The sequence below is a fragment of the Gekko japonicus genome, unplaced genomic scaffold (assembly GCF_001447785.1).
Source record: "Gekko japonicus isolate JY-2015 unplaced genomic scaffold, Gekko_japonicus_V1.1 scaffold1051, whole genome shotgun sequence".
Classification (NCBI taxonomy): domain Eukaryota; kingdom Metazoa; phylum Chordata; class Lepidosauria; order Squamata; family Gekkonidae; genus Gekko; species Gekko japonicus.
In genome coordinates, this window is record NW_015160868.1 from 148,451 (window position 1) to 176,367 (window position 27,917).

At 49.8% G+C, this 27,917-nt stretch overlaps 1 protein-coding gene across 5 annotated transcripts; it reads right to left on the reverse strand.

Moving 5' to 3' along the window:
- Positions 1–27,917, reverse strand: AKTIP (AKT interacting protein). Of its 5 annotated transcripts, none has more exons than XM_015422249.1 (10): positions 27,855–27,917; positions 21,230–21,344; positions 18,814–19,019; positions 14,949–15,013; positions 14,718–14,818; positions 12,493–12,581; positions 12,299–12,397; positions 7,636–7,743; positions 5,403–5,463; positions 1–1,254 (listed from the first exon to the last, which is right to left on the reverse strand). In XM_015422249.1, the coding sequence occupies exons 1-10, from the start codon at positions 27,887–27,889 to the stop codon at positions 1,147–1,149; spliced, it is 987 nt and encodes a 328-aa protein (XP_015277735.1). In that variant the 5' UTR covers positions 27,890–27,917; the 3' UTR covers positions 1–1,146. The 5 variants fall into 5 exon arrangements, with proteins under 5 accessions (XP_015277735.1, XP_015277727.1, XP_015277742.1 ...); XM_015422241.1 differs by lacking the exon at positions 1–1,254 and adding an exon at positions 3,921–4,079; XM_015422256.1 differs by lacking the exons at positions 1–1,254; positions 27,855–27,917 and adding exons at positions 3,921–4,079; positions 27,613–27,730.

Genomic DNA, 27,917 nt, shown 5'->3' on the forward strand with positions numbered 1-27,917 from the left:
GAGTTTTATTTTTTTATTATTATTATTTTTAAGATGCCACTATTTCAACACACATTAGCCACGACAGCCTGTCCTGCTATCTCTAAGGGAAGCTACCCCGTATCCTCTAAGATTTAATTGAGCCAAGAATTGCACGCCACTAGAATAAGAGTCATACGAAACCTGGTAACCACCCATCCACCCGCCCCAGCGCAGTTGGCTGTCCAACCTGACTAATGAGTGACTGAAGGCTGCCTCCTAACACAGATCTAAAGACCCCTCGGGACCAGCATCTGAAGATGCATGCAAACGTCACGCAGAACGGGAGGAAGAAGAAAATGCGGCATGGCGTTCTCTTCGTGGTCTCTGACACTTGCGCCAAGTGTGCGTCTTTGCAGCAAAGAAGATCGGATTCGCCTGGCTCCTCCCCCCCACCCCCCCAACGTGATGCTCGCAGGCAATTTGTATCGTGGACCTGAAGACAGGAGGGGAGAACCACGCTAGAAGACAGCCTGTAGTGACAATACTGGAAAATCAGTCTGCAAGTCACGGTACGTGCCAATCTCGGCCTTCCTGCCCTCTTGCGGGCAGCAAGGAATCCAAAAAAACCCCAACTATTTACAAATTCCATATCCTAACAATATTTACAATAGAAACCAAATACATTTTAAAAGTTTTTAAATATAGTATTTTTACTCTGCTATATTAGTTTACATAAACACAAGAACAAAGCGGCTGTTGCCTGCTTCTTTTTAAGTTAAAAAAAACCCCACCTAAGTCCTGGAAGGAAAATAATAATTAAAAAATAAAAAGCTTAAGAGTAACCCCACTTAAGAACCTCAGCATAGGAGAACCTGAGGTAAGATGAGCCACCCGAGGTGGACTTTGCTACCAAAAGCCCAGCCAAGTTAAGAGCTACTTCCCCAACTTGCAGGCTGTCGTTAAAACACGTTTAAAAAAAAACATGAAGAAGAGTCCAAGCCAATCCATTTGAGCGGGTTTACTCGAGTCACCTCTAGCGTTTTTACTCTTTACTAATCCAAAGTCAAGAAGGGAAGGGGAAAAAAAAGATTCCACCGCTTTGCCATCCGGCGCTCTCTGTTACATTCCCTTTCCCTGCAGAAAGTGTTGAGTGCTTTTTGCTTCCCCCCCCCATTCCACTGGGGTTTAAGTAGGCAGGGTCTTCTCCTCTTTGCTGAAGGGCTGAACCGAGCCGGGCTTCACCCAGGAGAGGCCGGACACTTGCGTGCTCTTGCCCTGTTGATCCTCTGACTTCTAGGAAGAGGGAGGAAGAGAATTCGTCAGCAGTTTAGGGATGCCCCGCTTTGACGTAAGATGGCCTCCTAAATCTACTTGCAATTACGCTTTTCTTTTCTTTTTCTTAAGCCCCCGGAGGGGATTTTTTATTGATTTTTTAAACACTACAAAAACTAGAACAGAAAAAAGGGAAAGGGAAAGCTACATATAAGGGAGAAAGTAAAGAACCCACTACTAACTAAAAACCCAAGAGAGGAGATCTCCAACTAGCTTTTTATACTCCATTCAGACTTTTCATCTTTGTACTTCTTATGAAGTGTGTCAGTCTTTTAACCCTTTTAACCATCCCCGGTTACATTTAATTGCCCAATAACAGTGCCCCCCATCATCCCCTAGAACCAAAGTTCTCAAAGGCACAATTCAGAGTCCTTCAGCCTTTACTTCTCCTTCTCTCTCTTCCGCAGTTTGTAGGAACTTTTCGGGGCTGATGCCCCCTGCTCAGACAAAGAGTCCTCACCAGACGAACCAGTTTCCAGCTCTCCACTGGACTTACGCTTTTCAATTAAAAGGGGCTCGGATGAATTGGGGGTGTGTGTGCATGGATGGAACGCACCACCAAGGCACAGTCGACTTAAAACGGCAACTCCATAGGGTTTTACAGGCAGGAGGACCTTCGGAGACGGTTCGCCGTGGCCTGCCTCTGCATGGCAGCCCTGGGCTTCCTTGGAGGTCTCCCATCCGATTGCTAACCGAGGCGGACCCTGCTTAGCTTCTGAGAGCTGACAAGACCAGGCTGGCCGGAGCCATCCAGATCAAGACAACGTTGCTTATTGACTGGGAGATCTTGCAGGATTAATGCAGAGCCAGTTTGGTGTAGTGGTTAGGAGCGCGGACTCTGATCTGGGAGAACCGGGTTTGATTCCCCACGCCTCCACATGCAGCTGCTGGTGTGACCTTGGGTCAGTCACAAGTTCTCTCAGAGCTGCTGTCTCAAGAGCAGTTCCTGTGAGAGCTCTCTCAGCCCCACCAACCTCACAGGGTGTCTGCTGTGGGGAGGGGAAGGGAAAGGAGACTGTAAGCCACTCTGAGACGCCTTTGGACAGCGAAGGGCGGGGTAGAAATCCACACACCCCCTCTTCTTCTATATACTACGTTAATCCTGTAAGGGCTCTCCCTTTTAATAAGCAATCTTGCACACCACAGAACCAAACATCTGGTGGATGGACAGCTGTTGTTTAGCTCCTACCACCCAGATGTGGCTCCTTCAGGGGCCATCCCATCTGCCGGCAGCAGAGAAACAGGAAAGATAGTGAATGCCCCCCCCCCCCAAGTCATCTCTCCTTATATATAATTGAATAGTGGGTGCCAAAGTTCTAATTCTAAAATGCACTCCCTTAGTGTATTGCTGATGGCACTGCTCCTCAGCATATATCACCACCAATCAGAAGGCAAAGCCCGGGTCCCGCCCACACCACAACTGCTGCGACAACCTGGTCTTTTGCATATGGAAGCTGATTGGACTTCACTCCATTCCACACCTCAAACTCCCCCCACCCCCTGCAAGGCAGTTGGAATGTCAGTTGCATATGGAACCTGCTGTATTCTGGTGGTGTGCAGGTCCCAGGTTCATGTTTTAAAAGCAGACTGACACTGTTTGCCCAAAGCCAGAGCACTCTCCCAGAGCCTCTTTCTAGATCCCGTTGTATTTATTTCCACAACGAGCCTTATTTCTAGTTATCTTGTAAAACAGGCACCAAGACTGCTGACAATTAAAGTAGGGTTAACAGATGTCCTCTTTTTTTGGGGGGGGGGGGTCCTCATTTGGGCTCTCTCTCTTTTTTTAAAAAAAACCTGATAAAAAATGGCCTCTTTTTGGGTTGGGGGACGCTGAGCCTGTTCTGCCCTATGATCCCCCAGGGGGAGGCAAGCTTCAGCTTCAACAGCAGGGCTATTTAAAATGAGATCTGCCATAGCAATCAGTTGTTTGAAGCAGTCAGTCGGGAAACAGGCCCTCTTTTACGCTTTTCGAAACAGGGTAACCCTCATTAACGGATTCTGTGCTTTTTCTGTGTGTTCCAATGAAGCTGCTTTTAAAACACTTGAACAGATCCTGGCTCTTTTGGCCAGTCCAAGGCCCATCCCCATGAGACAGAACGTCTTCACAGTGCCAGGCCGGGCAAGCTCCACAGACGAGCGAGCCCATTCCTTCCAGGGCCTCTGCCGAGACATGCACCATTCTGTTCTCTAGGGCACTCGGATCAAGTAATATTGAGGCCGAGTCCTTCAGGATCTTAAAACTGCAGGAGAGTTACAAATGTATTAGGTAAACAGACGGCCTGAAGTAGTGCCGCAAAACGGCTTCAAAAGGGAATTAGATAAGCATATGGAGCAGAGGTCCATCAGTGGCTATTAGCCACAAGGTATAGATAGGGACTCTGGGGCAAGTGATGCTCTACATACTCTGGGGGAAGTGATGCTCTACATTCTAATGTCCTGGCCCCAACTGGTGGACCTCCTGATGACACCTGGTATTTCTGGCCACTGTGTGATACAGAGTGTTGGACTGGATGGGCCTTTGGCCTGATTCAACATTGGCATCTCTTATGTTCTTATGTTCTTAAAACACAATAAATCTGGAAGGAGCTCAGACGTGCTGCCCGGAAGGAGGGCCATCTTACCTGACAGTGGTCTGCTCATAATATGTTCATCCACCAGTCTGAGTGAACGAGTGAGTAGACCCCAGCCTTTGAGGATGGAGGCAGCTCGGAGGAGGGCTTGGGAGAGCAAGAACGCCCTCCCGGCCCTGGAGGGAATTCCAGAACTCTAAAGATTTGCATGTAACCCTAAGCAATAATAAACAAGAGCACGTTAAACCTCTCCAGACTGGTGGATGAGCCTATTCAAGAAGAGCGGCGTAAGGGAAGAGCCGGAGTTAACCTTTCCTTCGGCACTGAAGCCAAGTTAAGACTCCTCTCCAGGGCAAAGGAAGGAGGACCGAATTCCTTCTTTTACACACCGTGCCTGGAAGAGTTTACTAGACAGCGGAGGAACTGTGCAATGTGAGCTACTCTTTACAGCATATGAAAATTTTAGCAGTGCTTAAAGTGGCTCAAGTGGTTAAGATGCTGAACTGCAGGCTGTGGAAGGTCGGTAGTTCAGCAGTTCGAGACCCGGGTGTGCCGCATGACGGAGTGAGCTCCCGTCTCTAGTTCCAGCTCCTGCCAACCTAGCAGCTCGAAAGCAAGAAATTGCAAGTAGATAAATAGGTACCACTTCGGTGGGAAGGGAACAGCGTTCCGTGCGCCTTGGTGTTGAGTCATGCCGGCCACATGACCATGGGAATGTCTTCGGACAGCGCCGGCTCTTCGGCTTTGGAACGGAGGTGAGCACCGCAACCCTAGAGTCGGACTCGACTGGCTTTCGAGCAAGGGAACCTTTACCTTTAAAGAGGGTCACACGCGCCAGGGAAAACGGGGGAGGAGCAAGGCTATTCCCTCCAGCGGAATTTGACCTGCAGTTGCGAGATCACACCTCCCTTTGAAGCTGCAGGTGCAGCCCATCAGTGTGTGATGGGTGAGTCATTTTGGGGGCTTTTTGTGTGCAGTTCCCCCCCCCCATGCACTTTAACAAGGAATCGATGAGCCGCACCTCCACACTGAGGACTCCCTACGGAGTTTGCGATGATGTACGTACTGCGAAGGGGGGGGGGACAACAGCATGGAGTCGGGATGGCCTGATCAGACCATTCCGACGGCATGAGCGCGCGCTGGAGTGATCAGACACGGGAAAGTCTGTCTGTGGCCCGTTGCAACCCGTTTACTACCAGATTCCCCCCGGTGTCTTTTAACTCCACTTCTGCGGCAGAGCAGAACAGGTTGCTGACGGCTGCAGGACACTTCCCAAATGTTGTTGTCCGATCGCTCCTGAGATCCTGGATGGCCTGCATTTCTGAAAATCATGCCAGCTCCCACACCTGTCCAGTGTTTTACATATCATGTCAGAGTCCTGCTACACGAGTTCCCTAAACCTTGTTGCAGTTTGTTGGAGTCCTGCCATACATGCTACATAAAACGCATTAGCAGTTTCTCCGACAAAGAACCTATTTTGCTCATTTGGTTTTTTATGGCTCTTGTTATTACGGTAAGCGAGCAGGACCCATTCCGTACCTTCTGGCTCAACATCTTCTCTCTGGCTTCGTCGTGTATAGCTGGATTCCATGGTGAAAAACTGCAAAGACGCAAGCAGAACAGAAACCTATTATATTCGGATTTCACCAACACAGGAAGGTAGTGATGTGAGAGGCATTGGTTTGAAAAAAAAATCAGTATTGATGAGCATGAAAAATAACTACTGTACAAAAGGGTTCAGATGCCTTTCTTTAAGCGGCACTAGGAATGAACGTGAAATGTACATCCTTGATTCAAGTCAGTGTGGTGAGAAAGGGACTTACTACCATTGTTAGTGGTCGTGTTATTATATTGTTGAATTGTAGCAAAAGGTATTGAAATTGATTCTATTAATAACAGGGTATTCACTCCCTTTACGACCTGAGCTAATACTGCTTAGTCTATGGGAAGAGATTCCAATTCCACAAATACGAAAGACTTTGTCACATTATTAACTGCTGCAAAGACAGCAATAGCTTCAGAAGAGCAAATTGGCGCCTTCGGTTTACTTATGGATGTCTAAGATAGGGGACTGCTATGTTTTAGAAAAAATTACAAACAGACTGTTACAATTTGAACATAAAAATAATCAATCAACTTTTGTTGAAAAAATTGTTTCCGGTCATAAGTTACATGGCACAGAATGGAATTATTTCTGGTTATTTAGTTTCATCTGAAGTGTTTATTCTATAAACCCCAGATTTAGAGTATGTTTTAATTTTGATCAATAATAAGAAGAAAAGAGATGAGAAGAAGAAGAAGAGATTGGATTTATACCCCGCCCTTCACTACCCAAGGAAGTCTCAGAGCAGCTTACAAACTCCTTTCCCTTCCCCTCCCCACAACAGACACCCTGTGAGGTAGGTGCGGCTGAGAGAGCTCTCTCAAGAACTGCCCTTGAGAGAACAGCTCTGACAGAACTATGGCTTGCCCAAGGTCATCCAGCAGCTGCATGTGGAGGAGTGGGGAATCAAACCCGGTTCTCCCAGATTAGAGTCCGCGCACTTAACCGCTACACCAAACTGAACTCAAATACTAGCTAGTTGAACTCAAATTATTACATTTATACAAGATGGTTGCTAACCCAACTGTATTATTAGAAAACATGTTATGAGTTAAGTTTTACATAGATATCCTAAATAGAATATTAAGAATATTATTAATGTTAAGCGGTTTGTATTATTTGGGATTCTCTGTATCAATTGTTTTATATTTAATAAAAAAAAATTATGTCAGACCAACAAGACTTTCATGTTATGAGTTTTCAAGAGCCCAGGCTCCTTTCGTCAGATACCCGAAAGCTCCTACCCCGAAAATCTTGTTGATCTCTTAAGGTGTGAATGGATTCGAATCTAGCTCTCCTACTGCAGATCTACACGGCTACCCTCTGAAACCAACTACATCCTTGGGAATTACCAGCACCTTCTCAATAACTTCTTGGCATCTCCACACACACACACCCCCCAGGCAGTAAGATGACACAGGGCAAAATGAAGCTAGGGTTTTTAAAACACTTTAAATGCCTTTGGAAACTCAGCGACATTCAACACTTCAATCCTGTGAGCAAAAGTAAGTAGATTGTTGTTCAGTCGCACAGTCGAGTCCGACTCTTCGAGACCCCATGGACAAGATCACGCCAGGCCTTCCTGTCTTCCGCCGTCCTCTGAAGTTTGCTCAATTTCATGTTCATTGCATCTATGACACTGTCTAACCATCTCATCCTTTGCCGTCCCCGTCTTCTTTGACCTTCAATCTTTCCCAGTAGAAAAAATAGAAAAAGTAGAAAGTACGGCAACCCAATTCACCAGCATTCGTGGCAGGATTTTGCCTACGCTTGGATTCTCACGAAAGGGCTGTGCCAGGCTGGTAGAGAGCCAGTTTGGTGTAGCAGTTAAGTGCGCGGACTCTAATCTGGGAGAACCAGGCTTGATTCCCCACGCCTCCACTTGCACCTGGCTGGATGACCTTGGGCAAGCCATAGTTCTGTCAGAGGTGTTCTTGAAAAGAGCAGTTTCTGTCAGAGCTCTCTCAGCCCCACCTACCTCACAGGGTGTCTGTTGTGGGGAGGGGAGGGGAAGGGAAAGGAGTTTGTAAGCCGCTCTGAGACTCCTTTGCGTAGTGAAGGGCGGGGTATAAATCCAATCTCCTCCTCCTCTTCTGGAAGTCTGGAACAGCGTCCGTGACCACGCAGCCACTGCACGTGGCTCACTAGAACAGCACGGAAGCGCCTTACCTGATGGCGTAGGGGTCCTCTATTTTTGGTGGGTCAAATAAGTGACTGCTGCAAAGCTTGACACTGTCCACCACCTTGCTTTTGAAAAGCTGGACATCCTTTTCGTACCTAGCAGAGCGACAGAGCGAAACAAAAACACGCCTTTAGGACTCTCCCACTGGATGAGAATGTTCTGTAGCTGCAAGGAACATTATTTTGGGAGTTTTCTAGACCCAAAAAAGTGTGAATGTATAAAAAAACAATGGTACGGTGCAAGAGTTCGGGCAGATCACCCTTCCCTCCAACTTCAGCACGTATCTAACGGGGCTGTGGGCCCTGTATGGTGTCCAGAAGGTCCCAGGCTCAATCCCCAGCATCTCCGTAAGGACCAGGTGATGGGAAAGACCTCAGCCTCGGACCCCGGAGAGCTGCTGCCAGTCCAAGCAGACAATACTGACTTTGATGGACCAAGGGTCGGAGTCAGTACAAAGCAGCTTCATGTGCCTCTTATACCACAATGGAAGCGGGGGAGGGAGAAACCATGCTGCCATTTTTAGCTTCTCTGCTGTACACAGCAGGGCAGCTGTCGTGCTTTGGTTTATTAGATGTCTCCCCTGCATAAATTGGTTTGCTCTGGAGCCACATCCTTCCTGAGCCGAGACAAAACTGTGTGAGCCGGAGGCTAAACAACTGTGAGCTAGCTCACACTGACTCAGCTTAGAGGGAAGACTGAATCCATGAACCAGTTTGGGGTAGTGGTTAAGAGCGCAGACTCTAATCTAGGAGAACCGGGTTTGATTCCCCTCTCCTCCACATGCAGCTGCTGGTGTGACTTTGGGTCAGTCACAAGCTCTGGCACAGCTGTCCTTGAAAAAGAGCAGTTTGTGTCAGAGCTCTCTCAGCCCCACCCACCTCACAGGGTGTCCGTTGTGGGGAGGGGAAGGGAAAGGTGTTTGTAAGCCGCCCTGAGACTCCAAGTGAAGGGCGGGGTATAAATCCAATCTCTTCTTCTTCTTCCTGCCTCCCCCCCCCCCAAAAAAAAACACTGGCTCAGCAAAGGGCTAGCAGATCTCCCCCACCCTCAACTGAACAACATCCGGAAGCACGAGGCACTGTTTTAAAAAATGGTAGGTGTTGCTAATAACCTTAGGGATTCTTCTTTTGGTATGTGTGTGTGTGCGTGCTTGCATGCCTGAAGTCATGGCTACTTCTTTCTTTTTTCTTTCTTTTTTGAGCCCCCGGAGGAGATTTTTTATTATTTTTTATCAAACTACAAAACTACTACAGAAAAAAGGGAAGGGGGGACTACATATATAGGATAAAGCAAAAGAACTCACTACTAACTAAAAACCCAAGAGAGGAGATCCTCACTAGCTTAGTTACAACAAATCTTCATTCCATTTAGATTATTATAAACTGTGTCTAACATTTGTATTACTTTCTTTTTCTTTAACTCTTAAATTTAACTGTTTAGGAACAGTACCCCCAATCATTCCATTTCAGAGTTCTCAAAGGCACAATTCAGAGTCCTTCATGAAGCCATGGCTACTTCTCGCAACCCCTACCGGGGGCTTGGATGTTTTCTTGCAAGGTGGCTTGATAGCCGGCCTCTGCTTCCTGAGCCCCAGTATTCCTTGGAGGTCTCCCTTCCAAGTACTTGCCCGGGTCGGCCCTGCTTAGCTTCCGAGATCTGATGAGATGATCGGGCTTGCCTGGGCTGTCGGGGCAAACCTAGGGATGCTTGAAAGGCAACTGCAGAGACCGTGCACACCAAAGAGCTAAACTGGAATCCGGTAGCACCTTAGAGACGGACAAGACTTTCAGGATGCGAGCTTCTGGGAGTCAAAGTTCCCTGATCTGAGACGACGGGAGCTCTGACGTTCACCAGCTGGCACCCCCAGGATCTTGCTGGTCTCTAAGGCGCTCAAATCTAGCTCTTCCACTGCAGGCCACCACCGCTACCCTCTGGAATAAAGCGCATACAGGTAGAAGAAGAAGAAGAGATTGGATTTATACCCCGCCCTTCACTTGGAGTCTCAGAGCGGCTTACAAACTCCTTTCCCTTCCCCACCCCACAACAGGACATCCTGTGAGGTGGGTGGGGCTGAGAGTTCTCTCAGCAACTGCTCTTTTTCAAGGATAGCTGTGCCAGAGCTTGTGACTGACCCAAGGTCACATCACCAGGTGCAAGTGGAGGAGTGGGGAATCAAACCCGGTTCTCCCAGACTAGAGTAGCATTAGTAGTGGAAAGTGCCGTCAAGATGCAGCTGATGTACGGCAACCACATGGGGTTCTCAAGAGACGTGCAGAGGTGATTTGCCGCTGCCCGCCTCTGCTAACCACTAATCCACCATCTGGAACGTTGTCAGGGATGCAGACTGCAAACTTTGTACTGATCCAAGCAATGTTCCCTCTAAGCTGCGGAGTCTCGTGAGCAAAAATTCTCCTGCATAAATTGGTTTGCTCTGGAGCCACATCCTTCCTGAGCCGGGACAAAACTGTGTGAGCCGGAGGCTGAACAACTGTGAGCTAGCTCACACTGACTCAGCTTAGAGGGAAGACTGAATCCGTGTACCAACCACGGCCAATGCTGCTTAAGCTTCTATGACCTGATGAGGTCAAGCTAGCCTGGGCCGTCCCAACTGGAAACTTACAGCACAGCAGCTTCAGGATTCAGAGGGCTGGTAGTGTCGATCTTATAAAAAACTCTGCGGGCGTACATCAGGATTTGCCATATGTGGTTATGGTTCCGCCTTTAGGGAGGAGAAGCACAAGAAAAACAGCGTTAGCGGGCCATCCTGACAAAGCCCCCGCTTCCAGATCAGGGCTCCCGGCACGTCCCACTGACCTCCACTTGGCAAAGGCTCTTTTCACGTCCAGTTCACCCGAGATGGGATCGACGAGCGGGTGGAAGATGGGCAGGTCGAAGACCAAGCGCTGAACGGGGTGGAAAGAGAGGAATGTTAGAATCCAGGTAAAGCTGAGCTCACACAGGGGCCAGACCGCCAAAAATAGAATCATGAACAGGGTGCTGGACTAGATGGACCCCTGGACCCCCCCCCCCAAAAAAAAACACTGGCTCAGCAAAGGGCTAGCAGATCTCCCCCACCCTCAACTGAACAACATCCGGAAGCACGAGGCACTGTTTTAAAAAATGGTAGGTGTTGCTAATAACCTTAGGGATTCTTCTTTTGGTATGTGTGTGTGTGCGTGCTTGCATGCCTGAAGTCATGGCTACTTCTTTCTTTTTTCTTTCTTTTTTGAGCCCCCGGAGGAGATTTTTTATTATTTTTTATCAAACTACAAAACTACTACAGAAAAAAGGGAAGGGGGGACTACATATATAGGATAAAGCAAAAGAACTCACTACTAACTAAAAACCCAAGAGAGGAGATCCTCACTAGCTTAGTTACAACAAATCTTCATTCCATTTAGATTATTATAAACTGTGTCTAACATTTGTATTACTTTCTTTTTCTTTAACTCTTAAATTTAACTGTTTAGGAACAGTACCCCCAATCATTCCATTTCAGAGTTCTCAAAGGCACAATTCAGAGTCCTTCATGAAGCCATGGCTACTTCTCGCAACCCCTACCGGGGGCTTGGATGTTTTCTTGCAAGGTGGCTTGATAGCCGGCCTCTGCTTCCTGAGCCCCAGTATTCCTTGGAGGTCTCCCTTCCAAGTACTTGCCCGGGTCGGCCCTGCTTAGCTTCCGAGATCTGATGAGATGATCGGGCTTGCCTGGGCTGTCGGGGCAAACCTAGGGATGCTTGAAAGGCAACTGCAGAGACCGTGCACACCAAAGAGCTAAACTGGAATCCGGTAGCACCTTAGAGACGGACAAGACTTTCAGGATGCGAGCTTCTGGGAGTCAAAGTTCCCTGATCTGAGACGACGGGAGCTCTGACGTTCACCAGCTGGCACCCCCAGGATCTTGCTGGTCTCTAAGGCGCTCAAATCTAGCTCTTCCACTGCAGGCCACCACCGCTACCCTCTGGAATAAAGCGCATACAGGTAGAAGAAGAAGAAGAGATTGGATTTATACCCCGCCCTTCACTTGGAGTCTCAGAGCGGCTTACAAACTCCTTTCCCTTCCCCACCCCACAACAGGACATCCTGTGAGGTGGGTGGGGCTGAGAGTTCTCTCAGCAACTGCTCTTTTTCAAGGATAGCTGTGCCAGAGCTTGTGACTGACCCAAGGTCACATCACCAGGTGCAAGTGGAGGAGTGGGGAATCAAACCCGGTTCTCCCAGACTAGAGTAGCATTAGTAGTGGAAAGTGCCGTCAAGATGCAGCTGATGTACGGCAACCACATGGGGTTCTCAAGAGACGTGCAGAGGTGATTTGCCGCTGCCCGCCTCTGCTAACCACTAATCCACCATCTGGAACGTTGTCAGGGATGCAGACTGCAAACTTTGTACTGATCCAAGCAATGTTCCCTCTAAGCTGCGGAGTCTCGTGAGCAAAAATTCTCCTGCATAAATTGGTTTGCTCTGGAGCCACATCCTTCCTGAGCCGGGACAAAACTGTGTGAGCCGGAGGCTGAACAACTGTGAGCTAGCTCACACTGACTCAGCTTAGAGGGAAGACTGAATCCGTGTACCAACCACGGCCAATGCTGCTTAAGCTTCTATGACCTGATGAGGTCAAGCTAGCCTGGGCCGTCCCAACTGGAAACTTACAGCACAGCAGCTTCAGGATTCAGAGGGCTGGTAGTGTCGATCTTATAAAAAACTCTGCGGGCGTACATCAGGATTTGCCATATGTGGTTATGGTTCCGCCTTTAGGGAGGAGAAGCACAAGAAAAACAGCGTTAGCGGGCCATCCTGACAAAGCCCCCGCTTCCAGATCAGGGCTCCCGGCACGTCCCACTGACCTCCACTTGGCAAAGGCTCTTTTCACGTCCAGTTCACCCGAGATGGGATCGACGAGCGGGTGGAAGATGGGCAGGTCGAAGACCAAGCGCTGAACGGGGTGGAAAGAGAGGAATGTTAGAATCCAGGTAAAGCTGAGCTCACACAGGGGCCAGACCGCCAAAAATAGAATCATGAACAGGGTGCTGGACTAGATGGACCCCTGGTCTGATCCAGCAGGGCCCTTCTTGCATTCTTACGAAGGCCTCGGCCTCTCTGCCCTGTTGTTGGCCCTCCCGAGGAACTGGCTGGCCACTGTGTGAGTCAGGATTAGAAATGTGAAGGCCCAGAAAAAAACTGGAAAAATTCGGGTTAAGACAAGGTGTTCAAATATTTTCCAAATCATTTCTAATATATATATATATGGTATCAGATTGATCTAATTTCTGTGCACTGAGGACAAGCAAGTCCTAGGTTACAAACTGAACTCTCCCATGCAAGAACAAGATGCATTTCTTCCTTTAGGAGGTGCTATTGTCACGAGAAAAGAAAAAGGTTTCAGTTTTGTTTTTGCATGTGGGCGGGTATTCTGTTTGTAATAACTGTCTGGGTACACTATATTTTTAATATGCTAGTTGTGATCATTTCGTGCCAAGCAAAAATGTCCATAGTCATATTTTATGTTCCTAAAGTAACAGAATGACTTCCAATCTGGAAAAGACAAAAGAAGTGCTAATGTAGCATTTTTTTCAATTTTTCCGAAAATGTCCGTTTCCCCCCGGAAAAAACTGGGGGGAAAAAACGGGTTTTTTCCGAGCTTCAACATTTCCGGAAATTTTACATCTCTACTAGACGGACCCCTGCTCTGATCCAACAGGGCTCTTCTTATGTTCTCATGGCAGAATGGAGGACTTGACTCCTGTCATGTATCAAGAGGTGCTCCTTTTTTTGAGCAATACGATGTTTCCATTGAACGACATGCCTTCCAACTACTTCTATTCCATGACTCACACCCTTTGGTGCCCGTCAGGAACAGACTCCAAGAAGGGGGGGGGGGGAGGAGTCACAGCGATACCCAGCTAGACTATTTTGACTCTTGAGCATGAAGAAGAGAGCCGATGCCAAGAAACAGACGCTCTCTTTCGAGCTGACTCTGAACTGGAACAAGTCTCTTCTTAGCAGGCGCCTGAACTCACTGCCAGAAAAAAGGACAAGGAACCATCTTCTACTAAGAGCAAGCAGAGGGACCGGACCCCCCCAAAGCGGCGTTCATGTCCTTGCACTTGGGCTTAGTGAGCAAAGTCCTGTCCAGTAACTTAAATAGACCACCAACCATAAACCACTCAAGTAAGTAAGAGGATGACCTAAGCAATGCTCCCTCTAAGCTGTGGAGTCCTGTGAGCAAAAACTCTCCTTTGCGAGCTACTGACAAAGTTGTGAGCGAGTGATTTGGCTACAGGGGTCATTTCCTGCCGGAGCGCACAGGGGCGGAGCTCCGGCAGGAAAGAGCCCAGGGGGCGGGCACATGCAACAAGCCCCACCCCCTGCTCCCAGCAGCCCTCAGTCAGAGGAAGACGCAGCCAGGTAAGCCGCAGAGCCTCCCCCTCCCCCCGGTCCAAAACAGTCCAGTGGCACCTTTAAGACCAAGTTTTATTCAGGTACAAGCTCTCCCTCCTCTGCCAGGACAGATCTGCACATGCCCCCCACCAACAGCTAGCAAACCAAAACAGTCCTGTGGAGCCTGAGCGGTGGGTGTTGCCTTCCAACACACTTCCGGTGATGTCAGGGGGTGTGGCATATGCAAATAAGTTATGCTACTGAGTTATGCTAATGAGCTCCTGCACCTCTTTTTCTATGAAATGACCCCTGCTACTGCATAACTTAGTTTGCTCTGGAGCCGCCCTCCCTGAGCAAAGACAAAAATGTGTGAGCCAGAGGCTAAAAAAACTGTGAGCTAGCTCACACTAACTCAGCTTAGAGGGAACACTGGACCCAAGTCTTGACAGATTGTTTTTGTTGTCGAGTCACAGCTGACTTATGGCGACCCCACGGGGATTTTCAAGGCAAAAGACAAACAGAGGCGGTTTGCCATGGCCTGCCTCTGCATAGGGACCCTGGACTTCCTTGCTGGTCTCCCACCCAAGTACTAACCGGGGCCAACCCTGCTTAGCTTCCCAGATCCAACAACCTCGGGCTCACCTGGGCTACCCAGGCCCAGGCTTCCCAGCCCTCGCCCGCCCTTACTTACCGGGCAGTCACCATCTGGGTAGTTGTCAGGGATGTAGACTGTAAACTTAAACACACCGTCCTGATACAGGCCGTGCCGAATGAATATGACGCCAAACCACACTGGGGGCAGACAGGAGACGGAGAAAGGAAATTATGAGCGGGTGCAATCGGGGGGGGGGGGGGGGTTTTCAGTGGGGAACCCCCCCCCCCCCCCAAAAAAAACAACCCCAGAAGTTATACTCAAACTTACTTAACGCTGATTGGTAAGAAGGCTGGATGTAGACGCCTGGTAGCTTCTGTTTCACAACCAGAGTGCTGCACAAAAACAGAGACAGGTTCATTGGGGTGCGAATGACAAATGCCTCTGTGGAAAGGCACAGGTGGCTTTCCAGCTTTCTCAAAGGCTGTATTTAGGCTTTCGATCTGGCTGACAACTAAGGATCTCCTCCCCCTTCTCCCCACACCAGAAGGCTCGGACACCCTCACACTGACCCAAGCCGGCTGAAAAGCCTCCATGTAAGAGCCCCCGGTGCTTTTATTTCAAGGGATTACATTATATAGTTTGTATTAAAAAGGAGCTGCGGTGGCTCAAGTGGTTAAGACGCTGAACTGCAGGCTGTAGAAGCTCGGTGGTTCAGAAGTTCCATGTGCCACATGATGGAGTGAGCTCCAATGTTCCCTCTAAGCTGTGGAGTCTTGTGAGCAGAAATCTACTTTGTGAGCTACTGGCATTAAAGTTGTGAGCGAGCGATTTGGCTCCTGCATAAATTAGTCTGCTCTGGAGCCCTCCTTCCTGAGCGAGGACAAAAATGTGTGAGCCAGAGGCTAAAGAACTGTGAGATAGCTCACACTAACTCAGCTTAGAGGGAACACTGTTGAGCTCCCGTCTCTAGTTCCAGCTCCTGCCAACCTAGCAGTTCGAAAGCAAGAAATTGCAAGTAGATAAATAGGTACCGCTTTGGTGGGAAGGTAACGGCGTTCCGTGCACCTTGGTGTTTAGTCATGCCGGCCACGTGACCACAGAAATGTCTTCGGACAGCGCTGGCTCTTCGGCTTTGAAACAGAGATGAGCACCGCAACCCTAGAGTCGGACTCGACTGGCTTTCGAGCAAGGGAACCTTTACCTTTTTATTAACCTGGGGTTGAGAGATAGCATCTTCTCTCTGAGTCATATGCCTGCATATTTTTATCTAGAAGTTGACGGCAGAATTGCAAACTTCCCTCTGCTGGCCATGAAGCACTGGCCAAGGCCTTCCAGCAATGGAGAAAGCCGAGACAAGGTCAGTCAGACGTGGACGGTGGCCTCGCTTGCAACAGCAATGAAAAGGCACTCTGATAGCGAAGAGCCTCGTTTTGCACTCGGGGAAACAGAAATACCAATTGGGCTTTAAGGACCCTCTAGGCAAACAGGCGGAGGAATATAAGAGATAAGAGGCCACAGTGATGGAAAGAACACGAACAATGAGAGAAAGAACTATTTCGCTTGTGGGGGAAAGAGAACTACAAATGCATTCCCAACACCTTTTTTGGTGAGAGAGAGAGAGGAGAAGAGTTGGACTTATACCCCGCCCTTCACTCGGAGTCTCAGAGTGGCTGACAAACTCATTTCCCTTCCCCTCCCCACAACAGACACCCTGTGAGGTAGGTGGGGCTGAGAGAGCTCTTGACAGAAACGGCTCTTTTTCAAGGACAGCTCTTATCAGAACTACGGCTTGCCCAAGGTCATCCAGCCAGGTGCAAGTGGAGGAGTGGGGAATCAAACCCGGTTCTCCCAGATTAGAGTCCGCGCACTTAACCACTACACCAAACTGGCTCTCACCACAAACTGGGCGAGGGGGGGGGAGAGAGAGAGACTCTATGTGTCTGGGAGTCATGATTGACTTCTGGCGATCCCAAGTGGGACTTGGACATTTCAGGGAGATGGCTTGCTGTTGCCTGCCTCTGCGTCCCAACTCTGGTGTTCCCTGGAGGTCTCCCTTCCACGTACTTAGCAGGATCGGCCTTGCTTAGCTTCCAAGATCGGGCTTGTATTCCCAACACTCTTATGAGAAAAGAGAAGGACGATGGTTCAGCAGCTGAGAACATCCTACAAGACTCGGTTCGTGGCATCTCCGGTGCAGAGGACCACGGATAGCTGGGAAAGACCTTTTCCCGGACAAAGATGGGTAGCCAGTAAAAACAGCAAGCGTCCAGGAGCACCTTAAAGACTTAACAAAATTTGTGGCAGGGAAGGAGCTTTTGTGCGTCACTGCTCACGTCCTCAGATACCCCCTGGACTCTTGCTCCTTTTCGGACCAGTGGCTCCACGCGGTACAAAGCAGCCTCTGTATCGGTGTGTGTCCTCATTTCCTGTTTGGGCCAAAAGGGTCTGCACAGCAATGCAAGCTTCTGATCGGAAAAAAAAAACTACAGCAATCTGGAGGAAGCCGCAGAGAAAGAGAAAGAGCAAGAACTGATGCACGGAACAAAGTGAGAACTTTGTTCATTCACACCATCTCTTGCCTCGGCGATAATGTATTTTCTTCCAACTTAAAAAAAAAAATTGCCTTTGAGCGCACATTACACAACCAGAACAGGCAATGGAGTTGTGCTTCCCTCTCGACGCCATGGCTCTCACAGATGGAATTTTAGCCAGCCATTCTGTGGCAGCATGGGGCGCCAGAGGCCGGAGAGGCTCAAATACGCTTTCACAAACAAGCTTTTGGTTAGCTGACGCGGAAAGGCCGGTTTTTGACTGCACAGAGCCCAGTCGATGGGAGGGTTGTGAGAGCCAGTTTGGTGTAGTGGTTAAGTGCGTGGACTCTAATTTGGGAGAACCGGGTTTGATTCCCCGCTCCTCTGCTTGCAGCTGCTGGATGACCTTGGGCAAGCCGTAGCTCTGATAAGAGCTGTTCTTGAAAAAGAGCAGTTTCTGTCTGAGCTCTCTCAGCCCCACCTACCTCACAGGGTGTCTGTTGTGGGGAGGGGAAGGGAAAGGAGTTTGTAAGCCGCTCTGAGACACCTTTGGGTAGTGAAGGGCGGGGTATAAATCCAATCTCTTCTTCTTCTTCTACCGCTGCCAACAGTGCCACCTGCAGAGCAAGCATTGGTGGAAAATGTATACTCCACATGGGTTGAGCCCCGCCTCTTCATTTGCATAGCCCCACCCCTCATTCTAGGTCTTGGCCAAAGTTCAACCTTTACAGAGAGATGGGACCCGAGAAAGTTTTCATACATGTACCAGCTGCTCTGGTAAGAAATGGGGAGCAAATTCGATCACCATCCTCTAATCCTGAGAAACGCAGTGGCAATATTATTTACTGGCCCACGGGGGTCCTCAGACTTTTGGAGATGGCAGGCACCTTTGGAATTCTGACACGGGATGGCGGGCGCAGCACAAAATGGCTGCCACCGGAGGCATTAAAGCTGTGAGCGAGCAGTTTGGCTGCTGCATGGTTTAGTTTGCTCTGGAGCCAGTTTGGTGTAGTGGTTAAGTGCGCGGACTCTAATCTAGGAGAACCGGGTTTGATTCCCCACTCCTCCACTTGCACCTGGCTGGATGACCTTGGGCAAACCGTAGTTCTGATAAGAGCTGTCCTTGAAAAAGAGCAGTTTCTGTCAGAGCTCTCTGAGCCCCACCTACCTCACAGGGTGTCTGTTGTGGGGAGGGGAAGGGAAAGGAGATTGTAACCCGCTCTGAGACACCTTTGGGTAAAGAAGGGCGGGGTATAAATCCAATCTCTTCTCTTCCTCAGACAAAGATGTGTGAGCTGGAGGCTAAAAAACTGTGAGCTGGCTCACACTAAGTCAGCTTAGGGGGAAGACTAGACACAAGCACCCCATCGGAGTCCCCCTGGGCTAGTCCATTACTTCTCTTCAGTCACGTTTCAGATAGCATTTCGGCAGGATTGGGGAAAGCGCTTTGAAGGATTCCAGCTGCTCAAAGTATCGTCCTCCCGGACCCGCAGAGATCGACCCTGAGAAAACCACCCCAGCTCGAGTGGTGCAAAGACCGCTAACGGATCCAGACAATATTCAGAACACAGAACCTTCCCCTTTAAGAAACACCACGGACGGTAGGCAAAACAGTGCAGGCAAGACAGCACAGCAATTTTGAGTACCCACAACACACGTACAATTCGGCCAGGAGCGAGTACTCCAAGTAGAAAGGCCCGTAAGAGGCGTGCGTTCCATTCGTTGATTGAGCGGAAAGGGCGGGAGAGGCGGGTTTGGTCACGGGCACGGCGTTCTTGGGAATCATCGGCAGCTGCTTCTTGGGAGCGGAGCGAGGAGGGCTGTTCTTTGGCTCGCCGGCCAGGGCCTTGTCTTCCGTTTCAGGCCTCTATCAGGAAACGCAGGACAGGGAAGAGGAAACTTTCACGCCAGATTTCAGGACGTCATGACGAAGTCTCCAGATAACCACACACACGCAGCTAAGGCACCAAACTGAGCTCTTATGTGGAAAGAATAATTCTGCCAGTTCTAACAGTTATTATAATGTATCCGGCTGTGTCATGATCTGGGCTGTGCCACCAGAGGCCTACTAGGCCCAGGGAACCTGGCTAGCAGTAGGTGAGGCTGGGCCTACAACTCCTAGAAGCCCCTGAGAGGGTTTGGAGCCAAAATTGACCAATAGGAAAAGAAAAGGGCTTGGAATAAAAGAACTGGAGCAGCAGGAAAAGCTGTTCTTCTTCCCAGGGGGCAGAGCCAGAAGGAAGGCTGCTGCAGGGAAGAGACCCTCATCCTAAGGGTGAGTAGTCTAGTGTTACTTGGAATAGTAAGCTAGGTACAGTATCTATTTAGATGCGTTAGGGCATTTGATTTCTTTTCACCCACTTACTGTTATAATTCTGCACCTTGTTTGTTTGACCTCTTATAAAATAAACTATTTTCATTGTTCACTCTGCCTGGTCCTCATGCCTATTATTCGGCCAAAAGGGAGGTCTAACAGTCTTGGGAGGGTGTTCTGGGCCTTCTCAAGGGAGCCTGGAACCAGAGTGGTGGCAGCGTCAGGTGACACTCCACCTGAGCCATGACAGGCTGCTTTGCTGAATTTAGCTGTATTGCAGCAGTGGGATCGGCTGAGGTCCGGCACAGCCAAGGTGTCCGAGCCAGCCTTGGAGATCAAGGTCAGCCCGTCACGCAAGGCCAGATACTCCCTCTGAACTGCTGCCCTACTCTTCACAGCCAGGAATTATGATTACCAATCTCCAGGTGGGGAATGGAGATCTCCCAGAATTAAAACTTACCTCCAGACCTCAGAGAACAGTTCCCCTAAAGAAAACAGGTGCTTTGGAGGGTGGGCTTCCCAGCATTATACCATGCTGAGCAACTTCCCCTTAGCCACAAGGTATAGATAGGGGCTCTGGGGCAAGTGATGCTCTGCCTTCTTGGGCTTGGGGGGGCCAACAGTGGGAGGACTTCTAATGTCCTGGCCCCACTGGTGGACCTCCTGATGGCACCTGATATTTCTGGCCACTGTGTGACAGAGTGTTGGACTGGATGGGCCTCTGGCCTGATCCAACATTGGCATCTCTTATGTTCTTATATTCCCCTCCTCAAACTCCTCCCCAGGCTCCACCCGCCAAATCTCCAGGGATTTCCCCACCTGGTGCTGGTCATCCTACCAGGAATTCTCTCTCGGGCAAGTCTTCGTCTAAAAAGCATGTATCAGGAGAACCTCTCCAAGGCAGGGAACAGTCTTCAGGACATAAGAAAGGCCATGCTAGGTCAGTGGCCCATCCAGTCCAATACTCTGCGGTACGTCCCATACTTGGATCTCATCCCTGGTTTTATCAGAGTTCAACTCACGACACAAGACCTTGCTTTTCCCCTGGTTATAACAGCACCCGATTATCCCGGGACAAGTGTGGGGCAAAACTGGGGTGACCTCAATGTAATGCGGAAACAAAAAAATACCCGGAGATAATTACAGGGGTGAACTCGCGGGTAGTGTAGAATGTAAATTCGGGGACAGGGTTGAACCAGGATTTAAGGCCTAGTGTGGAAAGGACCTGTGTCACACAGTGGCCGAAACCCAGGTGCCACCAGGAGGTCCACCAACAGGGCCAGAACTCCAGAGGTCCTCCCACTGTTGCCCCTCAAGCACCAAAAATACCAAGCATCACTGCCCCAGACAGAGCGTTCCATTTGTTTCTTGCGGCTAACAGCCACTGACGGACTTCTGCCCCATGTGTTTATCCAATCCCCTCTTGAAGCTGCCTGTGTTTGTAGCCGCCATCACTTGTTGCGGCAGTGAATTCCACGTGTTAATTACTCTTTGGGGAAAGACGTCCTTCCTTTAATCTGTTCTAAGCCTACTGCTCATTAAGTCTTGAAACACTTCAAGGGTACCAACGGCGCTCTCTCGCATATGCACATTGTGCTTTCGACTGGATAGCGGAATACCGGCTTCTGATCCGAGACTTCTATCAACAAGCATTATTTAACTCCATTGCTTTGCATCTATTAAAGACGGGCCCAGGAATTTACTCACCCAATACATTTGCTTTGTCAAAAGTGTTCAGCCTCGGCAAACCGCTCATACCCTACCTTGCGCGCAGAACTCGTGGACATGCTCCAGAAGGTATTCATAACGTGTCTTCCCAGGAGAAGGTAAATAGTTCTATGCCTCCCAACTGAACAGCTTTCTGCAGTGGGTCTTATTCTGGAAACATAAGGTGAAGTTGATCAATATGGTGCCCTGTTTGTCTTGGGGGGGAGGGGGGGAGGATTTAAACCCCGCCCTTCACTCGGAGTCCCAGAGTGGCTGACAATCACCTTCCCTTCCTCTCCCCGCAACAGACACTCTGTGAGGCAGGTGGGGCTGAGAGAGCTCTGAGATAACTGGTCCTGAGAGAACAGCTCTGACCGAACTTGTGACTGACCCAAGGTCACCCAGCTGTAGGGTTGCCACCCCGCCATCGGGGGAGGAGATCCCCATTTCAGGGTCCCCAAACTGCTGCCAGCCAATTGGCTGGCAGGGGAAATCGCACCACCAAACAGTGTCCTGCGGGGACGCCACCAACACAATGACATCACCGGTAGTGACATCATCACACTGGGGCCATCACATGGCGATGCTCTAGCATTCGGGAGGGGACATCCAGACAAGGAGCCAGGAGCAACCTTACCCATCTGGCTACATGTGGGAGAGTGGAGAATTAAACCTGGTTCTCCAGATTAGAGTCCGCCGCGCTTAACCACAACAACAAAGCCAGTGTTCCCTCTAAGCTGAGTTAGTGTGAGCTGGCTCGCAGTTTTTTAGCCTCCGGCTCACACATTTTTGTCTCAGCTCAGGAAGGATGGCCTCAGGGCAAACTAATTTACGTCGCTCGCTCACAACTTGAATGCCAGTCGCTCACAAAGTAGAACTTTTGCTCGCAGGACTCCACAGTTTAGAGGGAGCGTTGCACCAAATGGCTTTAAAGCATCTACGGCATGTGGCATTCCCCGTATCTCGGGGAATGTGAGCAGTGAGAGCAAAGGGCAAACAGCTCACAGCCTATACACCAAAAGCCACAGGAGCACGTCCGGGACTCGACACAACTGTATTCTTAAGGAACAACATTGTCGGGGAACCCAGGTGCCAAAACACAATCCTCCAGGAAAGAAGGGCTGGGGAAAAATAACGAGGCATGGGTGAGCAGCGGTGTTCCCTCTAAGCTGAGTGAGTGTGAGCTAGCTCAGAGTTTTTTAGCCTCCAGCAGACACATTTCTGTCTTAGCTCAGGAAGGATGGCTCCAGAGCAACCTAATCTATGCAGTAGCCAAATCTCTTGCTCACCACTTTAATGCCAGTAGCTCACAATGTAGGATTTTTGCTCACAAGGCTACACAGCTTAGAGGGAGTATTGGTGAGCAGCCTGGAAAACTCCACCGTGCTTCTGACCCAGTGGTCCCTGACCTTTTGGAGCCTGCCGGAATTTGGAGAGGGGGTGGTGAGCATCTTTCCAAAAATGGCAGCCAGGGGAGGCTGAACCAAACCCCAAAGGGCAGCTGGAAGAGGCCAAGTGTAGCTGCTTCCTAACTCACAGAAGGTGAATAAAAAGTAACAAAGGGAAGGCTTGGAGGGGGGGGGAAGATAAGTGGGGGGATCTTTTTAAAAAAGGAAAGCCTGAAGGGGGACCGGAACCTCAAGCCCAGGTGCCTCCCAGTCCTCCGGATCCTCCAGGGGCTGCAGCTGCTATTGCAGCCATGGAAAACACTTCTGTTTGACCAAGGGCAGCTAATGGCAAGCCCTGTCTTACCAGTTTGGTGTACTTCTTGGGAGCACGGACGCTAATCTGGGAGAATCGGGTTTCATAGAATCATAGAATGGAAGGGACCTTGCAGGTCATCTAGTCCAACCCCCTGCACTCTGCAGGGACATAGCCAAAAGACAGTCCTACATACCTACAACATACCCGAAAGACGGTTGCCCAGCCTCCGATGGAAAACATCCACCCCCTCCCGAAGCAGACTGTTCCACTGCTCAACCACTCTGACAGTTAGGAAGTTTCTCCTGCTATTTAGCCGGTAACGACTCCCTTGTGATTTCCACCCATTAGATCTAGTCTTGATTCCCCACTCCCCCCACATGCAGCTGCTGGTGTGACCTTGGGTCAGTCACAAGTCCTCTAAGAACTCTTCTCTCAGGAGCAGTCCTCGAAAGAGCTCCCTGAGCCCCACCTACCTCACAGGGTGCCTGTTGTGGGGAGGGCCGCTCTGAGACTCCTTCGGGTAGTGAAAGGCAGGGTACAAATCCAATCTCTTGTCTTCTTCAATGGTTCTGACCACTGTCTGAAAAGCTTCCGGGCACTCGGGAAGTACTGGGGCACGCCACGGTGGCTCACGGGCACCATGTTGGGGGACCCTACGGTTGCCAACCTCCAGATGCTGCCTGGCGATCCCTGGAATTACAACTGATCTCCAGCCCAGAACACACAGATCAATTCCCCTGGAGAAAATGGCTGCTTTGAAGGAGGGACTGTATGGCATTATATACCAGTGAGGTCCCTCCCCCGGCTATTCCCCAAATTCCCAGGTCCCCAACCTAGAGTTGTCAACCCCAGGGAACCTATTCCCAGTCCCCGCACATCCTCAAAAGCAACATAAGCACGGCTTGCGAAGAAAGAAACACAGCCCACGTAAGTGTCTTTGCAGTGCACATGTCCCTGCTACCTAGAATCATATCACAAGAGTTCATAACGGCTTTCTCCCCAAACTAGAACGAAAGCAGGCGGTGCCTCCGAGGGGAAGCTGAATCGTCCCCATTCCAGCCTACTCTCGTGTGTTAATCTGCATGCGTCAGGCTTTATTATTCAGCAGTCTCTTCCACAATGGGAAATTCAGCTGTGCGCAGGGATGCTGACAAGCCCTGGAACATCCCAGAAACAGACCCTCTGACGTCCAGAGAGCCATCTTGTTTACAGAAGGACCGTTAACCCGTTCTCCCACAGGCCTAACTATTCTGAGGGAACTTAGTGACCCAGTGTGGAATTTGAACACAGGTCTCCCGGTCTTAGTCCAACGCTACCCACAATTGGTTAAGCCTGCAAAGAGGCGCATGGCTGCTCAAAGGCTTCTGTGCCAACATTGTGCCTGCCACAGGCCATGCCGGGCAGGAGCGGCGTCTCACGTCTGTGATGCAAACATATAGCTGAATGACAAAAAAACAAAACCACCCTACCTTTTATTTTACTTCATTTCTACCTTGCCTTCCTGCTCATTTGGAACCTGAAGCAGCTTAAGGTTGCTCTCCTCTATTTTACCTTGGCACCAACCCTGAGAGGCTGAGGATGTGCAAATGGCCCAGAGTCACCCACCAAGCTTGTGGGGTGGAGTGGGGATTCTTAACTTGGGTCTCCTAGTCCAACACGCTAACCACTGCCCTACACCGGGTCTCTTAAAGGCCCAGCACAATTTGCGAAGAACACGGGGAGTCCACGAGCACAGCCGGACACAGAGGCAGGAAGCGATTGTGAGGTACAGAAGTCATTTACGTCAGTGGAGTGCACACAGGGCGACAACCACCATTGACAGAAGACACACCCAGCATCAGAACTTGGTTACTCCAAAGAAGATCAAGAATTTTTTGAAGACTGGAAAGACTTTAAAGACTATCTAGAGGAAAACTGGGACGTTAAACACAATTTATTGTATTTAGAACAATATTGATAGAAATGTTATCTTGTAATAGAATTTAAAATGTTTAAGCAAATATAAGTAATGTAAAGGGAAAAAGGGTCGAGCACTGCAGGAAGCCACTAGCAAGGGAGGGGGGAAAGGGAAATATGGGTATTGGATAAGTGAAAGCCAATGTTAAATGTGATATTATATCCAAAAAATAAAAGTTTTGTACAAAAAAAAAAGAACTTGGTTACTCAAACCCTTTGTCCAACCCCTCTCTCTCTGCAAGCGTTCCGTATGCGGTACCATCATCAGGAGACATGAGCTCACCTCCCGAGCACGCAACGTAAAAACAGGCCAGTCAAAGAACATCAACTGGTTAGACTCGTCTGTTGACGCCGCAACTAAACAACGCCGACACACCTTCTTAATCACTTCCTACAGCAACACTTCTCACACCAATCGCTGGGTGTTTTCATGCCTCCGCCTTCCGATCTTTCCATCAAAAACTACCCGGGCACATTAAACTTCTTATCCTTTGCAGAGAGCTAAAATGGGCTAGAGGAAACAGCAGGCAGATCAGAAAGCTCAGACAAACCTCAAAGGGAATTGAAAACAGGGCGGACAGTTCAGAAGCAGACAAAAAAGAAGACAGAGCGTTTCTTTAAACAAGTGTAGAAACTAAAGCGCCAGGGTATAGCCTGGCTGCAAACATACCTTGCCCATTGTGGAGATAAGCTATCTTACGATCATCTACCGAGAGAGACATGTCTCTAACCGGCCACTCCCTGTGCAAGCTATTCCAGCTTAGCAGCGGCCCCACAAAAAACAAATTTGTGCCATCTATAAAAGCACTCTCTGGGCTAAGAACCCCTTGATGACGTATATAGCAAGAAGAACCTTGCCGTCAGGACCTGCACCAGTTCTCATGATGGATGTCTAAAGCCTAAGAGTCCAGAGGGCTTAGTCACCACATCAGTGCACGACTGGAAGAGATGCCATGCATCCCTGCTCATCGAGAAACCACACGCCTGAGGAAAAAATGCCAACCGAGACCAGCACGACACACCAAGGCACAGCATGTACAAGAGCTTCTGTTAGAAAGGACAACAATAATTCCACTGTGGATCAGACGGTGAACTTCGAATATATCTGTGCTTCAGCACAAGATCCTTTGTTAAACAGAGACCACCCATGCCAAATGAAGTTCTCTGTGTGCAATTGATGTGACAAGCACCCTTTAAAAAAAATTCAAACCCTATCTTCCAAGGAGCTCAGGACACAGAGTTCTCCTTCCGCCTCCCAACAAGTTCAGATGAGAATAATAGGCCAAAGTTCACCCAGCGAGCTTCCGGGTGAGGCAAGGGGAGGTTGAACCCAACCTTTCTGGTCCTAATACCAATAGTAGGACTGCTACACTTCAGTGACTCTCAGTCTCATGCTCAGGCAATGGATGATACTCATTGTTCACACCTGACTCCCTTATTTCCCCCAAACCCGCAGCCAAAGGACACGGCTTTCTTCAGTAGCTTCCCCCCAACCCAACAATATTGAAAAGGCACTAGTTTACCATCTACCTTTCCTTCAGGAAACTCAGCGCCTCCCACTATCAACTAAACGGGCCCTTCCCTGAGTTTTCCTGCCCCCACAATCCTCAGATCAACTCCCCTCTTCTCTCTTCCCTGAGCAAAAAGCTTCTGACTCACCACAGCAAAACCCCAACCTCCATTTCACAAAAGTGGACCTCCCGTTACAATGTCAGCTCTTCATTGGCCTTCCCTTACTTACCTGCCAGATGTCCTACACCTGTGCTCTATCCGCAGCTAAAGGAAGCACCTCTTCCAACTAACTCCCGTCCCTATTTTTAGCCTGGCTTTCTTCCAAGGAAATAAGAGCAGTGCACATGGGTCTCCGGTTTATCCTCAAATGAACCCTGGGAGGGACCTTTGGCTGAATGCAAGCCCGAGGGTCATCCCAGTGAGTTTCATGGCAAAGTGATGACCTGAACTCGGGTCTCTCGGTTCCTACTTCAACACTTCCACCATTAGACCACGCTGAGTCCCCTAGGGAAAAGACACATGCACATCACACCTCTGTCCTTCAAGTCCCGGGGTGTGTGTGTGTCGTTCTTTCTCTCACACACCCCTTTCTCATTAGCCTTCCTACATGCAAAGCTCTTTTTGATCGATTTTACGGAGCTCTGCCAGTATGCTTTTCCAAGTCAGAATATATTGCAATGGCAGAAGGCACCCACCCCAAATTGTCCAGCCGCTCCTTTACAAAGCACAAGACACAAGTCAAGCCACCCCATTCCTTTGAACACAGAAGACAACGTGGTTCTACCCCTGTGCCTTTGAACCCGCAACTTGGCAGGCAGCCATTTAGCAGGTGAAGTATTTTTTGCCATGGGGGGGGGGGAGAAGCCACACCTGCTGGACTCCAGCTTGTCAGGCAGCAGGGCCACTGTGTGTGTGTGTGTTGCAGGAAATCAACAAGTGTGGCTGTCTGTTCTCACTTTCCCTCCTCGCAAGGGTAAAAAAAAACTCCTCCCTGTTGGACTTCTGCCTGCCAAGCTGCTGGTGGAAAGCCGAAGGTGCAGTGGAAGCAGCTCGAACAAACCGAAGGCCTGGCCCCGCTCCTGGGGACCGACAGCAATTCAGCAGGGACAGCTGCCTGCCACGCCCCGCCTCGGGAAACAAGGAAAGCAAGCTCCACCTGCCGAACTTCTGCCTGTGCAGCCGTTGCCTTCACAGGTGCAAAGCTGCAATGCAACACCCTCTTCAGCCAGCCTCCCTCCCTCCATTTCCCCGCAGCCCCGAAACAGACCTGCAGCCTCCACCGCGGAGAGCCTCCAGCGCAGGCCGGGCTGTCAGCTCCACCAAACGCGTTCCTGAGATGGGAAGGGAGGGGTGGAGGAGCTGGCCCTGGCCAGCCACCGTAGATGAAGTTAGCGGCCCCTGTCGCGCATGCGCGCTTTTGACGCCTCACTTCTTCCCACCGCCTATTGGTGCAGCGCGTCCGTGGCCAGGTGATCGACCCCCCCCCCTTTCCCCGCCCCCTCGGCTCACCCTCCTCGCCGCCCCTCCTCCATGGTCGTGCCCATCTGGCCCCGTCTCCTTCGCTCGACTGGG